General features: G+C 41.8%; 1 protein-coding gene across 2 annotated transcripts in view; it reads right to left on the minus strand.

Moving 5' to 3' along the window:
• TBC1D15 (TBC1 domain family member 15) overlaps positions 1-15,525 on the minus strand; it is a 91,510-nt gene that overhangs the window by 37,558 nt on the left and 38,427 nt on the right. The window contains exons 6-11 of one of the 2 annotated variants that reach the window (XM_084652095.1): positions 13,032-13,134; positions 12,256-12,306; positions 11,762-11,959; positions 9,797-9,925; positions 1,092-1,195; positions 742-836 (exon numbers count right to left, since the gene is read on the minus strand). In XM_084652095.1, the coding sequence (XP_084508221.1) occupies positions 742-836; positions 1,092-1,195; positions 9,797-9,925; positions 11,762-11,959; positions 12,256-12,306; positions 13,032-13,134 (680 nt within the window). The remainder of the gene's footprint in view (positions 1-741; positions 837-1,091; positions 1,196-9,796; positions 9,926-11,761; positions 11,960-12,255; positions 12,307-13,031; positions 13,135-15,525) is intronic. The other variant, XM_084652096.1, reaches the window with a different exon arrangement.

Here is a 15,525-nt window from a genome sequence, read left to right on the forward strand (position 1 = left end):
ACAAGTGTTCCCAGAAAGGCTTGCAGGACTTAAGACATTGTGAGGTGGGGGGGTGGAGTGGAGGGTGTCAAGGTCTTGGTGAACAGGAAGACATCTGTTTTCACAGGTTCACTGAGCTTCGCAGAACGTTGCACCAGTTCGGCGTATTGGCGGGGGAGCAACGTTAGACAGGACAGGTAGCCATGGTGTTGAAGTCAACTTAAGGGTTCTCATGATGCACCGCATCACTGTACTTAGCTAGGTATTCACAATTTGTGTGTGGCTGCATCTGCTCCATACTGGTGCACAACAGTCAGCTACTAAATATACAAGTGCTATTGCAGATGTTCACAACACTGATGCACCCCACGTCGTACCTGCTAGTTTCTGGATTATGCTGGCTCTCATTTTTATCTTAAAATGAGATAAAAATGACAAACTGTACTCAATATTGCTTTCATAATTTCAGAGCCACTGAAGACTGGATGGTACTCCTTTAAAGCAAGCCAGTGCCCTTCTTCACTGGGGAGGTCTCTTATTAATTGAGGACATACCCATGCACTCCAAGAAGCTTTTTAAGAAAGTTAAGTGAAAGCTGAGATTTTGGAGCTTGATTATGCAGCAAATTCTCTGGCCACAAGATACACTGACCAATGGCTCTAGTATTCTAAATCTCAAGAGCTTCACTTCTCTTTTTTTTTTTAAATCTTGCCATTAATCTAATCCATATGTTGCACCCTAAACCTACAAAAGGAAAATTACCTATAAGACTCTTATAGTCTCTTAATCTTGAATTTCGTTTTTCTTGCTCATCACTGACTGATTTCCACTGAAGTTTCATCCTGAAATATTCATCTCTAAAGAAAAAGAAAGGTCATTTTTAAACTAAATGCAACTTGCTAAGCCATTTCACTTTTCACAATTTGAATGTCACAATCTCTCAAAAAATAAAAGAACAGCGCAAACAGGAGTAAGCCATGGATAACTGCATTCAATAACATTAAACAGTTAGACTTAGGAAGACTTCCACATAACTACAATAAGCATATGCTTGAAAAAATTCTGAAACTATTTAAACCTACTTCGTAGTACAAAAGTATGTCTGTACTCACGTTTTTCTTTTTTGCAAATTAGTTCTTTCCTCTCTGGTACTGTGCCAAGGAAAATAACCCAAAAGGAATTTCCATACTTCTTTTCTCAAAGCATGGCAGAGTCCCTAAGGGAAAATATGCATATGCAATAAATAAGAATCAAAGAATGTAAGATTCTAGCTCTAGCGATGAAACAATGCCACAGTAAGCAGACACGGCTGAAAGTAATAATTGAAAACAAAGGTTAAGATGACTTTTCAGATTAGCTGAAGGCAAAGAGTATCCTCCCATACAGCTTTACAGTACCTACCACCTCACCTTATTAGGTTTCACAGGCGACGTCTACATTACAAGCTAGGGGTGTGATTCCCCAGTTTGTGTACACATACTCGCATTCTCAACACAATAGCAAAAGTATAATAGCAGTGTGGCCACGGTAGCACAGGCAGCAGCAGCAGAGAGACAGCTGGGCTGTGCTGAGTACATACCCACTGATTTCAGATGGGGTTGTACTCAGCACAGCTCAGATGCGCCTCCACTGTTGCCCTGGATTTGAGGGGTGTGTAAACCCCAGAATGTGATTAAGCGAATTGCAATCATGTTGTGTGCATTCAGCCACCCTGAATTAATTAAACAGGACGCCACATAGTTAAGGGTTAATTTGGACACTGGCTTTTAGAAACAAGGTCAAATCTAGCTGGCAGTTTCTGCCAATCAGAATGGGAGGAAGGGACAGACAAGTAAACAACTGAGTCTGAAAACCTTGAATTTAGACACCTCTGATATTAAAAGTTTATTGAAAGTTAGAAAAGTGATGATACAGTAGGGGTCATTATGACCTATGTGTTTTATAGAAGTAAGTTATAAAATATTAGCTAATAGAGTGTGCTTTGGAGCAGTCCTCTGAAGCCATCTTGAGAGACTTTTTCCTGACACCCTTTCTCCCCGGTGGGCCACTGGCCACTGCAAACCTGCTATTAATTACTCAATACCATTCCAGATGTTAGGTTTAGAACATCCCACGTATTTACCTATTGCTTATGTTTGTGTGTGCTTAAATCTAATAAACTGCAGTTTTAGAGCATGCTTACTTGCATTTTTCCTTGATCAGACAGAAGTGCCGAGTTCCTGTTGATTTATTCCTTATACCGCCTGGAGTGAAATAGTTTAGTTGCCCCTGTTGGGGGTTCTGAAAACCCTGGATAAGACCACTACCCATGTTACTGTGGCCTCACTACTATTTATATTCGCATTAGCTTGACGAGTAGGGCCCTCCCAAATTTCATGGCCGTGAAAAATGCGTCATGGACCATGAAATCAGACTTTCCCTGTGAAATCTAGCTATTGTAGGGGAGGGGGATTGACAGGGCTGTGGGTGCCTCACGGGGGACTCCCATGCACAGGGCTCCAGCTACTAGTCCCAGCAGGGTTTGGGAGAAACGAGACTTGCTCTGCACAGCTGCTCCTGCAGGGAGATCAGACCCACCTCCGGGTACCTCCCCTGGCTTCAGGAAGCTCCAAGGCTGTGTTCTGAAGACGGCAAACACTGAGCTTCCTGAAGCTGGGGGAGGTTGCTGGAGATGGGTCTGATCTTCCCCATGCTGCTGGGGAGTGCCCCAGCTGGGAGTTCCTAGCTGTTAGTCCCGGCCAGGCTGGGGAAGGATAGGACTTCCTCTTCCTCTGCATGGCTGCTCTCAGGAGGGAGATCAGGCCCACCTCCGGAACCTTCCGTATCTGTAGGTGGCTGCTGCCTTCAGAGCCCAGCCCAGCTCTGAAGGCAGCACAGAAATGAGGGTAGCAATCCAATGACCCCACTACAACAGCTTTGCGACCTGCCCACAAACCTCTTTTGGGTTAGGACCGCCACAGTTATAACATGATGAAATTTCAGAGGAAAACATCTGAAACCTTAAAATTGACTATTTTAAAAATATGATGGTGAAATTGACCAAAATGGACCAGGAATTTGGTAGGACCCTACTGATGAGGATCTACACCAACAGGGGAAATCACACTCCTAAGCTCATAGTGCAGACAATCAGAGACTTGGACAGAGAGAATCTGATTAGCCTTTATCTAGAAACACATTTAAAGAACCAATGCAATTGGTTTGTCAAATGACTGGAATAAAATCAAATGATTACATAGATGCTAGTGAAAACTACCAAAGCATCAGGCACAACCTGGCAACAGTGAAAGAAAATATCACTAAAAGATTAAGTCACATTTCACCCTACACTTCTCTCCCTCCTCAGAAACATCATTCTTGAACCTTTGTATAAGCATTAAAAGATAAGATAAATTCTAGACTTAAAACTCTGTACTGTAACTAACGAGTCCAAACTTTATTTTGCAACCCCCAAACCTGCTCTCCATTAGACCCAATTACCCAATACTCCAAGGTCTGGTACACCATTTGTAATATAAAATACACCTGGTGTCATAACTATAAATAAGAGCATATAACATGCAGATGATCCCACCACACAACTCATAATATGGGTGTGTACTTAAGAATGTTTATTTCTCAATAACCTTTCATAGTAAATCTGGCACTTCCTACCACATTTCTTTCCTATATCAAGGACTACTCCTGCCTGAATGTTACCTGCCTCAAATAGGACAAGCCCCTGCATCTCCTATGGGCAAGCATCTGCACTGTGCCTGGGAGAACAAAACAAATCTACTTCTTGAACACTGTTCAATAATGAAATATTAGCCACTATAGCAACAGTATTTCTTTACTCCTCACTATATTCCCCTCTTCTACTAGGTTAAAACAGGTACAATAGTGCCAAATATTTGCTGTATCACTTGGCTATGCCACCAAGTCAAGTGTAATCAAACCCAACAGATGGGAAGCAAGTTGGGACCTGGGTTTACTTCTCAGGCTGTCAGATGCTTAGGGCATTAAAACATGCTGGCCTTCTACGTTTAGGGTTTACAGGGTAATGCTGAGAGGGCAAGCAACACGCACATGGGCTGCACTGTGACAACAGCCAGCCAATGAGCCTGCTCTGCAACAGGCTCCTGGACTGACTGCCAAAAAAACCAAACATCACACATGACAACTGATTAGGAGATGTGTCCTTGCTATAACTGTTCTTCATAACTTTAGTTTGTATTTACTACTAGATTTGCACTACTGAAGCTGAATTCATATAATACAGGACTCCACAAAACAAGGCTAAAATTAACGAAAATCTTCAGGGTCAGCTTTAGCACAGCCCACAACAATTTCGCTACCAGAACAAACCACAGAGAGCAAGAAACAAGGGCAAGATAGGAGAGGAAGACTACGAATTCAGAAAAAAGGGGACTCACTTTCTAAAGAAAATAGCACTTTCATTAAAGCATTAACAGTTTCTTGGGAGGCACCTTCTTAGGCCTGGTTTACACTGCAGAGTTAGGTTGATGTAAATAGCTTTGCATCAACTTGTTTGCACTCACATTTATCTCCTGTCAATGTAAGCGCCTCATTACGGCAAGGCAGCAATACCACCTCCTCGAATGACGTTGAGCCATGGATGACATATTGTGGTCACCACAGCGCGAGCGCGGACACTGTGAGACCCGTATTGATGTTAATGATCCTCCAGCAGCTTCCCCAGTGACCGACAGTGACCGCTCTAGTCACATTTGTGAACTCCATTGCCCCTGGGTCATGGAAGCCACCCCCTTCAAAACTCTATGTATTTTTGAAATGCTTTTTTCCTAATTGCACTCCTTGGAGAGCACACCTAGCAGCTCTCCCTCGTTGTATGCGACTGCCCAACTGACCTGCTGGCTACATGCTCTACACTTGCTCCTGCCTGGAGTGGACAGGAGGTATTGGATCTCCTGGGCCTGTGGGGAAAAGAGGCTGTGCAGCCACAGCTGCAGACCAGTCATAGAAACATACACAATGATCGCACAGGGGATGCAGGTGAAGGGGTATGACAGGGATCAGCAGCTGTGCCACACGAAAGTGAAGCAACTGTGACAGGCGTACCAGAAGGCCAGGAAGGCCAACAGTTGATCTAGTGCTGAGCCATAGGCCTGCCACTTTTACAATGAGCTGTACACCATACTTGGTGGAGACCCCACCAAGCACCTCACATACCACTGTGGATACCTCCAAGGAGCCCAAGGCCTCAGCCATGAACAGCAAGGAAGAAGCAGAGGAGGGAGATGTAGCAGGAGGGTCCAGCTGTGCTGCGAGCCAGGATCTTTTTGAGACTCTACCACAATCTAACCAGTCCTACCAGCCGGGCACGGGTGAGCTCAATGAAGGGAAAGGAATCTCAGGTGTGCGCATGCATTCTCCTTTACAGTATTTAAATGTGAAAATGGCACTCAGCCCAATCCCAAAGGTAGAACTACATAGTTATCTACTTTTCATTGTTTTTCTCATATGAGAAGAGATACAACAGAGGTAGAGCTCTCATCTGCTATTTACTCCACTGTCAGGTTAGTGGGGAAAGGGGAGCCATGTGGAGCAGTTTGTTTATGCACATTGGGATGTCCCTAGAATCCTCTTGAGAGATCTTGATGAAACTTTCACAGAGGTAACTCTGCAATCCTCTTTTGAAGACTTCTAGGGATGGCAACCTTATTTCTTCCCTCACAATAGGACATTCCCATGCCACTCCACGATGACTTCTGCAGGACTCAGTTGCAGTAAACAGGTCAGCAGCATACAGACCCAAGCAGCTTTAGGACACCAGCAGCAGCTGTGTTCACTGTGCCTTTGTTGCCCCAAAGAATGAAGTTATCAGCTGAAATCATTACTCCCTATGGAAAATAGTGCCAGTACTCATTGCCACTACCCTGTGCTCATACCCATGGAAACGGGATAAAATTTTATTGTTTCATGCAACCGAACAGTTGCCTCATTTCCTACCCCACCATCCATCCCTCGCAGGTCAGACTCCCCATTTCAAAGAGGCACTTCAAAGCTGCGGCTCCAGAAGGACTCGGGCCTTCCACCCTCTGTGGCTCTTGTCCGGGTTCAGGAACCTGGGCTGGAGGCTGCCACTCCCTGCAGCTCCAGCCCCTCTTCGGCCTGGGCTTCCACCCCATGGCTCCTGCCAGGGATGGGGCACCCATTTTTCAAATTGTCCAGGGCCCCTGGGCCCATACATTAATCCACCACTGGCCCCGACGAGCAGCTAGGATCCCCCGGTTGGGGCGTTCCCAGCAACACTGGGGAAATCAGACCAGCCTCCACCTCCGGGAGCCTCCTCTAGCTGCAGAAAACTCCGCAGCTGCTGTCTTCAGAGCTTGGCTCTGAAGGCAGCACAGAAATGAGTACGGCAATCCTGCAACCCCCCTACAACAACTTTGGGACCCCCCCCACCTCCTTTTGAATCAGGATCCCCCCAGTTACAACAGCATGAAATTTCAGATGTAAACATTTGAAATTGTGCAATTGACCAATTTTAAGACCCAGCGGCTGTAAAATTGACCAAAGTGAACCCTGGATTTGGTAGAGTCCTATTAATAACATGCCTAGCAATACTCAAGGCACATCACTTGTAACAGAACAAGACCACAGAACTCACAGGTTCAGTGAAAAAGTCGTGTAATAATTATAAATGTAAAATAGACAGCACAAAGTTCACTGGTTCATTTAAAGATGTGATTCATAAATGTACACCAAGTGCTATGCAATTCCTAGTAACCCTCAAAACTTCAGGGCCAACTAGAGCATAGTCCAGCTGAACACACTACCGTGGCTGACTATTAAAGTGCTCTTTCAAGTTCTCCTATCAGCCACATAGCGTCAAGCTGAGTTCTTCTAATTATCTTTCGTCTTGCTGTTCAAAGTCAGTAGACAGCCTCTCCACCTTTGCCCTCCACTCCTGCTGCAGCAGCTTTTGCCCCTTTGCCTCACAGATATTAGGCAGGGCACAACAGGCAGATATAACCATTAGGATATTTTTCTCACTGAAATCTAAACTAGCGAGTAAACACCGCCGGCATCCCTTCAGTCTACTGAAAGCACATTCAACTGTCATTCTGCACCTGCTGAGCCAGTAGGTGAAACTTTCCTTGGAGCTGTCAAGGTGACCAGCACACAGCTTCATGAGCCAGAGAAGCAAGGGGTATGCTGGGTCTCCCAGGATCACTATTGGCATTTCAACATCACCAATGGCAATCTACTGGTTGGGAAAAAATATCCCCGCTCGCAGCTTCCTGAACAGTCCTGCATTCTTAGAGATGTGAATATCATGCATCCCTGACCAGTCCACATTGATATCCATGAAGAATCCCCATTGATCCACCAACACTTGCATAACCATACAGAAGTAGCCCTTTCTGTTGGCTGGTACCGGAGAAACTCCCCAGACTCCATTTTATATTTCTAATCTCCATTTTCTAACCCTAGCTTTCCACTTGAATAAGCAGGAGTCACTTCACCACTGAGTGTTATGGGTCACATGACCACTGCAAGTAAAATGAGGTCTAACGACAAAGTGTTTCTAGGCTGAGTATACCCAGTGCAAAAAATGGGGAAAAGGTCATTGGCAGAAAGCCAAGAATATGTAAGATGGTGACTTGGCAAAAAGTCAAGTAGGGCAAGGTCTTAACTGTGCAGTAAATAACAGCAGTGAGCATGTGCAGAATGTTAGCATACATCCAAGAATGAGGTAATGTTTAACAGTGAGCATGCTGTCAGAATAGAAAGGTTTAAAAAGGTGAGCAGTTAAAACAGTTGAGAGCAGAGCAGAGCAACTGCTGAAGGAGGTCAGCAGTGTAGCTGAAAGAAATGAAGAGCGGAGCTAAGAAGAGGGAGAACACATGCCATGCTGGTAACTAATGGGAGTTGGCAACAGCAATCAAAGAGTGACATCAACGGATTTTAGAGTGTTTGCTAAATCTCATTATAGTATAGTGTGGGATTAGCGTGTGTGTGTGTGTGTGTGTTGATAAAGGTGCATAAAATGTTGTGTTCACTCCAATTTACCTATGTAAAATTGGAAGTTCAATTTAAGAACTGCTGTCAGCACCCTGTACAGACTGGTCATCTGTAACAGAACACACCCACTTAACGTCATTCAAACTGTACTGCAGTTTGAGTTCTCTTTAATTTGCAACAAGTGATTTGTGTTTAATCCATGCTTTTAGATTACACTGTATTAGGGATTATTAGTTATAGTAATAAAAAGATACTTTGTGTTGGAAAGAACACTGCCTGTGTCAATCATTTTAATCAGAAGGCTATATCCGTATCCTCAAAGTGTTTCCTTGACTACCCTGGAGACCCATACCTAGGGAAGGACAGATTAAGGGAATGATAGGAAGATTATTCTAGGGGTGCCCGCAAACCTATTTTTCAGAGTAACAGGGCTGGGGCCAAAATAGGAACGTGCATGCCATCTATCACTCCACTGCAGATCAGGAACCCAATAGCTGCAAATCTAGCCACAATATCCTGCACACGGCCTAGAGTCACAGTCCTGCATTGCAGGATACAATTAACAGCTCTAAACGCTTGCATGACAGTGGCTGCCATTACGGATTTTCCAACTCCGAAAAGATCTCCCACTGACCGGTAGCAATACAGCACTGCAAACTTCCCAGAGTGCAATCACCACTTGCTTCTCAACTTGCAGCTCTCATTCTGGTGTCTGCGCTGAAGGGCTTGGGTGAGCGCTGTATACAGATCCAGGAATGTAGCGTTTCACATCTGAAAGTTCTGCAGCCACTGCTCATTGTCCCAAACCTGCACTACAATGTGTTCCCACTAGCTGGTGCCTGTTTCCCAGGCCCAAAAGCTCCATCATCTGCAGCTACTCCATTAATGCCACCAACAACCTTGAATTGTTTTTCACTATGTTCCACAGTCATCTGTCCTCAAAGAAATCAACATGTCCTCTGTTGTTGCAGAACTTCCTGCAGCTCTGAAAATACCAGAATATTGTTCATTCTGTGTTTGCAAGGTTAATGACAATAGCGCAGAGTTCTACGGGCTCCACGCTTCTGTCAGAGATGGTTGACAGCAAAAAGTGCCATGCGGGTTTGTGGGATTTTTAGAGAAGGCATAAATTGTGGGATGGGGACCACATTATGGGATGGGAAAAGTTGCATGATGGAATCTTGACCCTTTATTCACAGCTCCCCCTACGCACAACTTGTGTGTGCTCTACAATGCACTGCAAAAATTCTGCAAAAGGCACTGCACCACAGGGTAGTGTGTGGCATACTGTAGTATCTACCCATGATGTACCACACTTTGCATCAACACAAGCACTCCTGGAGAGCGGTCAATGCAATGCAAGCAGCCAAATACGAACTCACAAGTGATGTATTAACCACAAAGGCTTTTACACTGGTGTAACTTGCGTCAACCAACGTCTGTCGCATAGACATGGCCGTAGTTAGAACACTTTCCCTCCCTAAGTAATTTTGCCTCTTCTATTGTATTGGCCAAGGTCCAGTCACCTATCTCCGCCTTTTTACTTCCAAATTCTCTTACCAGCTAATAAAAGTCCTCTGTGTCTTGGGACTGCATTTCTTTGTGTTGCTGCAGACTTGCCTTAACATTGTTTGAACACCTCAACAGACTTTGTTTAATCTGTCCAACAACACTGACAAGTTCAAAGCCTTCTGGAAATTGCAAGCATGATGAAATCAGCTCAGTAGCACAGTTTGCAGAGAAGTGGAAAGAGAACTAAAATTTGACCGTAAGGGGTTGGTTGACTCGGTTCCTAGCAACAGCTTCATTAATGAACATAAATTACCCCTTTGAATATCATTTGCTTTATGAAGTCAGCATCTAAGATTCTTCCTTCTGAATCCATGTTCTTAGTCCATTCTTCAGCAGACACTGGCTCTCTTCTGATAACGTCAGGTCGTTTACCTAGATCAATCTAAAATATTAAAAAACCCTATGTTACATGAATGCCATTACACTGATCCATTAATTTTCTTTTAAAAAAACCCAAATGATAGTATTAAATCCAGCTCTCTCCTCCATATTCACTTGGGGCTATGGCCACAGCAGATGCACTGTGTATAGGGAGTTAAAAGGAAAGGGGGAAATGGACAGATTTGAGGAGCATGCCACAGTTCCAAAGGGGGTTCTTGCACATCATAGCATAGTAGGGATTTGGGGGTTAGACTAGCAGATCATTTGCTGTGTGTACACACTGGCTATTCTCCCCTCAACTCCGGAGAGAGGGTAGTTTTGAAAGTGCAGCAAAGCTCCATGGCCAGGAAATTACTTTCCCCTCAGTCCCCAACCCAAATATGTGAGCACTGAGTAGGGCTCAGGCTTCAGACATAGTTTCTATTTTAGCCCTGCTGCTCGAAATATTTTGCTCATGGCAGCAACAAAGCCTATTTCAGCTCAAGTGGGTTTTAACTGCTTAGAAGCCACACAAGTTTAGCATATCAAAGCACACAGGTCAACATTATCTCAAATAAATCATATACTTTCTGTAATATCCATGGTTAACTGAACAACTGCTGGGTAGTAAATCCAAGGAATCTACAGATTACATAGTTGAACTTGCTGACAATTTTCATTTTCAGCTATTGAGAAAACCTGAACAATTTGAGTTTTTAAAAAGTTTTATAAAAACTGCTTCTGATATATTTAATGCCACCTCAAAGCATTGGGCTGTTTAAATAATTTCACTGCCATGAATCACTTATATAAATAAAACATAATTATTTTATTAACTGTAAAAAATTTATATCCACAGAGTTCACAATAAGTGAGTCATGGTAGAATTACAAGTGCATGGAATTACTTGCTATCCCCCAGTCTTTACAATACAACTGATCATTCCATTTAGTATTTTGTTTTAATACAATTAGACCTGTGTAAGTATAAATGGATAGTCTAAACTGTTTAAATTAACCATACAGAAATAAGGTTAATTGCACATATATATTAAGAGAGATTGAAGGTATAAGTATATAATATAGATCTAAAACCAAACACAGGAAATAAGCCAAACATGAACTGAACCAGTTTCTATGGGGATGGTCTTGTAAGATGAGCAACCTGAGCTTCCACTGGCGTCAATGGGAGATAAATTGGATGCTAATAAGCAACAACGCTATTTTTCTCTGAATGCATGAAAGGAAGCATTTTGATATACATTCTCAAGCTATTAGTATTGATCTTATGCTATGTCATGGTTTATAGTAGTGCCCTGCAACAAGATGGGACGCAACTACAAGTGCATGGTCCGGATCGTGTGGAAAAACAACTGGACCCCCTTGGGCTCTCCTCCTCCAGTCTGTGGGGTTGGCACAGCAGTGACTGCGTGCCCTGCTCTCGTCATCCACTACCACCTTGCGGCGTCGTGCCTTTCACTTCGCAGCGCACACATTGCGCAGCAGGGGCCGGCATTCAACAGTAGCAGAGCATGCAGCTGCTGCCATGCCAACCCCACAGGCAAGAGGACAGCGGAGGTGCTAGCTCAGGTTCAAGGAGAAGGGTCAAGGTCTGGTTGGGCTGTAAAATTTGCTGACCCTCTCAGGCTCAGATTAAGTCAGGCGGGCTTGGATTCAGCCTAAAAAGTTAGGCCTGAGCAGACCTCTACTTTCTAGACAAGACATAAACCAAAGCCTCAAGAACACACACAACATGCTTCAACAATTCTAAATTCAGTGATTGTAGCGGTGAAGATATTCAGGATGTAAGAAATGTGCTTTCTGTCTGTATTATGCTACTATGCTATCTACACACTCACTCGTGTAATAACTTCAAATCCTGGTTCCTCCTGTTGATTTATCTTTAGCCCTGGAATAGCATCACTGAGAAAGTCTGCCATTTCAGATGGTGGTCGCTGTTGAGTTGAAGAGTCAATTCCTCGCAAACTATCAAAAATATAGTTTGTCACTTTGGAAAATCCTCCCATAGTTGCTGTATATGGATCCTTCTTCAATTTCTATGTAACAGTAGGAGAGGAAAACAAGTTAACAGTAACAGCCTCATATTTCACACAACTACCCTAACAAAAATATAAATTATAACCAAAATTTCTCAAAAATTATTCTGAAAGTTAAAGGTTTTATAATAGCAATTTTGCATAGCATAATTTTAATGTGCTAAAAACGTCTAAAATGAGAAATCACAACAGGTAGTAGTATAACACTAATGATTTAATTTGAGAGATTGGCCAGTGATGTGCTAGCTAAATCTAGCCTACTTATATCAGAATAATAAGTCATGTCCAGTGCTTACTTTCCAATGGTGAATGGCCCAAAATGTCTTTCTTCTGTCTAGTTGCTCTACCTTCACAGAGAAAATACATCTTGAAGCAAGAAGCATCCTGCTAGAAATCTTACAGAAAAACTCTCTTTGATCACTAAATCTGAAAACTAATACAATTTAGTCAATATTACTTCCTTTGTAAATCAAATCAATGGGATGAGATCCTGGCCCGAAAGAAGTCAATGGGAATTTTGCTATCAATGGGAGGCCAGGATTTCACCCAGTAATTGGCAGTTATAAAACAGAATAGTTTCCATCTGTGCAATATTGTGCACTGAACAGCACATATATTAGGTGAAAGAACATTATTGGTGAAAATATTCTTTCCTTGAATAATTACCTAACATTTGGGCAAGACTTGCCTTGTGTTTCTTCCCCCACCCGCCCTATGAAAAAAAGTTATGGAGTATATTTGAATAATCTAAAATACTTATATCTTTATGTATAAGGCCGTAGGCAAAGCTGAAGTAAACAAGGTTTTGCCTATTGAAATAAAATCTGTACAACATGGAGGAGCAACACTTGGACCTTAAGGAATAGCTGATCATATGAAAAATAATGAAATTTCATGAACACGTAGTTATAGTATACAGGTAGAACATAAGTTCTTCACTTTCTACAGAAAGCTTGCTTAATTGTTTGGGAAGTTTTTTTGGCAGCGGAAGGGCAGAGGTATTTTTAGATGACTTCCTTTTAAAATCTGAAAGGAATACTGAGGAGTAGTAGGTTTTATACATAGTACATACCTGTATTAGACCATATGTTGGTTCATCAAGGAGATTTTCAAAAGACTGTGAAAGACTCTTGTTCTGACAATTGACAAGAAGAATTCTTTTATCCTGTGGAGATCTGTAATAAAATACAGTTTGTATCACAAGATGCCAGTTTTTCTACAAATGTTTTTAAAATTTTAGGTTTTGTAAGTTACAATTGGTGCTGTGTGTGAGAAAAGCTGATGCTGAACATAAAATCATTCTTAGCCCCTTTACACAATACACTTACAAAAATATTTACAATATGCAATTTCTTCATTTTTATACATAGTTCTCAATCTATTTAATTGTCAGAGTCGGATTGCCATTTACAAGGTGCATTATTTTGTTATACTCATTATATTCTGAAACAGAACTGTCCTATTACAGCCCTGCAAAAAGGTATTCTAGTTTGGAATCCAAATGCTAAATCCACTCTGAAACCTGATCATCAGATGGCTGCTTTCAATGTACTTGAGCAATCTAGTATTTCAGAGAAGCATCTAAAAAATTATGACAAACCCCACCCTCCACTGCCCTTCACCTGAGGCTCACTATTCGGGAAATCAATTGGTTAAATTCACTATTTCTAGTCTTTGAAACAAAAATTATTTTATTTCATTGCTACATAGAACACATACTTGGCTATTAAAGCCTAAGATAAGAACTTTAATAACGGTTATCTCTTTTCAGTTCCAACATGACAGGATACAATGTTAATGCAGGAGGATATGAAATTCAACAAGAGATCTCATTTCAAGTCTGCCAGACCACAGTCATAGGTCTCTGGCAATGGCAGTTAATAAACCTCAACTGGGTTTTGCTAAAAGCAGCAGAGGGGACAAAGATTGAGTCATGTACTATGATTTGTCAAGCCAGGAGGATGAAAACCCTTGTAAGAAATTTCCATTTTAAATTAAACATTCTCTCTCTGGACAGATACTTGTTCAAAACAAAATGTGGAGCTACGCACATTCACAAAAGCAGTTATTCATGGAATTCCAGCTTTGACAATGTGGCATCAGAACAGGATTGTATTCAATAAAAACAGAGATACAAAGCCAAACTAAATAGCACAGAATGTTCAAAGTGATAAATCTAATAAATATATTTGTTCCATCTCAGCCACTTCAGACATACTGACTTGAGCAGTGACTGAATACTTTCATAACAGAATATTATTAGATGGAAGGCAAAAAGGTTATCAAAGTTCAGGAGGAGGGGGGAATGCCAGCCTGCCCAATTATTATATTGTTTTACAAAGCAGTTATGCTATCCCTATATGAATAACAAGGGTACAGTATGTATGAATAATGGAAACAGCAAGAAAGCAAAACATTAAATAACTGATTATGTAACATTTTTATATACTATGACATCACAGAGATAATAAAAATAGTGCCTTTTCCCAGAAAATATTGTAACTGAGGTTATACATGTCAGGAAATAAAGCAAGGAGAGATGATACTAGCAAGAGGAGGGAAGGAGATTTACACATAATAAGGTCTGAAGTTGGTTGTTTTCACAAGGAACATATGATCTCTTATTTTTCTTTATGTTGATCATATTAAGCAGACATAGAAGTTCAAATATTTGTTGGAGAAACTATAGAAAGAAGTGGGTTTAGAAGAGAGGGAAGATGTGGGGTACAGAATAAGAAAACATTATTCCAAGTTGAGGAGGGGAGAAGAAGACTGAAGAATTTCAAAAATACACATTTATTAAAATTAAGATTTTTAAAAGCAGATAAGTCAATGACACTTGATTATAGATCTGCATGGAGCTAGGACCACACTAACAACCTCGATTTTTTTTAGCTACCACAACCATGCATAACTCTCAAGCACTCAAGGCACCCTACTTCTCATCATATTAAAGTAAAAATCATTATTAGTCAAAAAAACATTAGAAAGCACTTTTAGTGTTTTTATATCAACGTACTATGCACAGTAACAAGCTGAAGAGCAAATGATGGGCAGAACAAGGAAACATCTATAATGATGCAACAATAAAAATGTAATGTAAGAACGGCCATGCTGGATCAGACCAATGGTCCATCTAGCCCAGTCTCCTATCTTCTGACAGCAGGAAATGCCAGGTGCTTCAGAGGGAATGAACAGAACAGGGCAATTTATTGAGTGATCCATCCCCTGTCACCCACTCCCAGCTTCCTGCAGTCAAAGGCCAAAGCATGGGGTTGCATCCCTGACCATCTTGACTAACAGGCATTGATGGACCAAGCCTCCATGAACTTATCTAATTCTTTTTTGAACCCCGCTATAGTTTTGGCCTTCACATCATCACCTGACAATGAGTTCCAGAGGTTGACAGTGCACTGTGTGAAGTAGTGCTTTCTTTTGTTTGTTTTATACCAGCCGCCTATTAATTTCATTGACTGACCCCTTGTTCTTGTGTTATGTGAAGGAGTAAATAATACTTCCTTATTCATTTTCTCCAAACTATTCACGATTTTATAGACCTCTATCAT

This window comes from Lepidochelys olivacea (assembly GCF_965140295.1).
Source record: "Lepidochelys olivacea isolate rLepOli2 genome assembly, chromosome: 1".
In the NCBI taxonomy this organism is placed as follows: domain Eukaryota; kingdom Metazoa; phylum Chordata; order Testudines; family Cheloniidae; genus Lepidochelys; species Lepidochelys olivacea.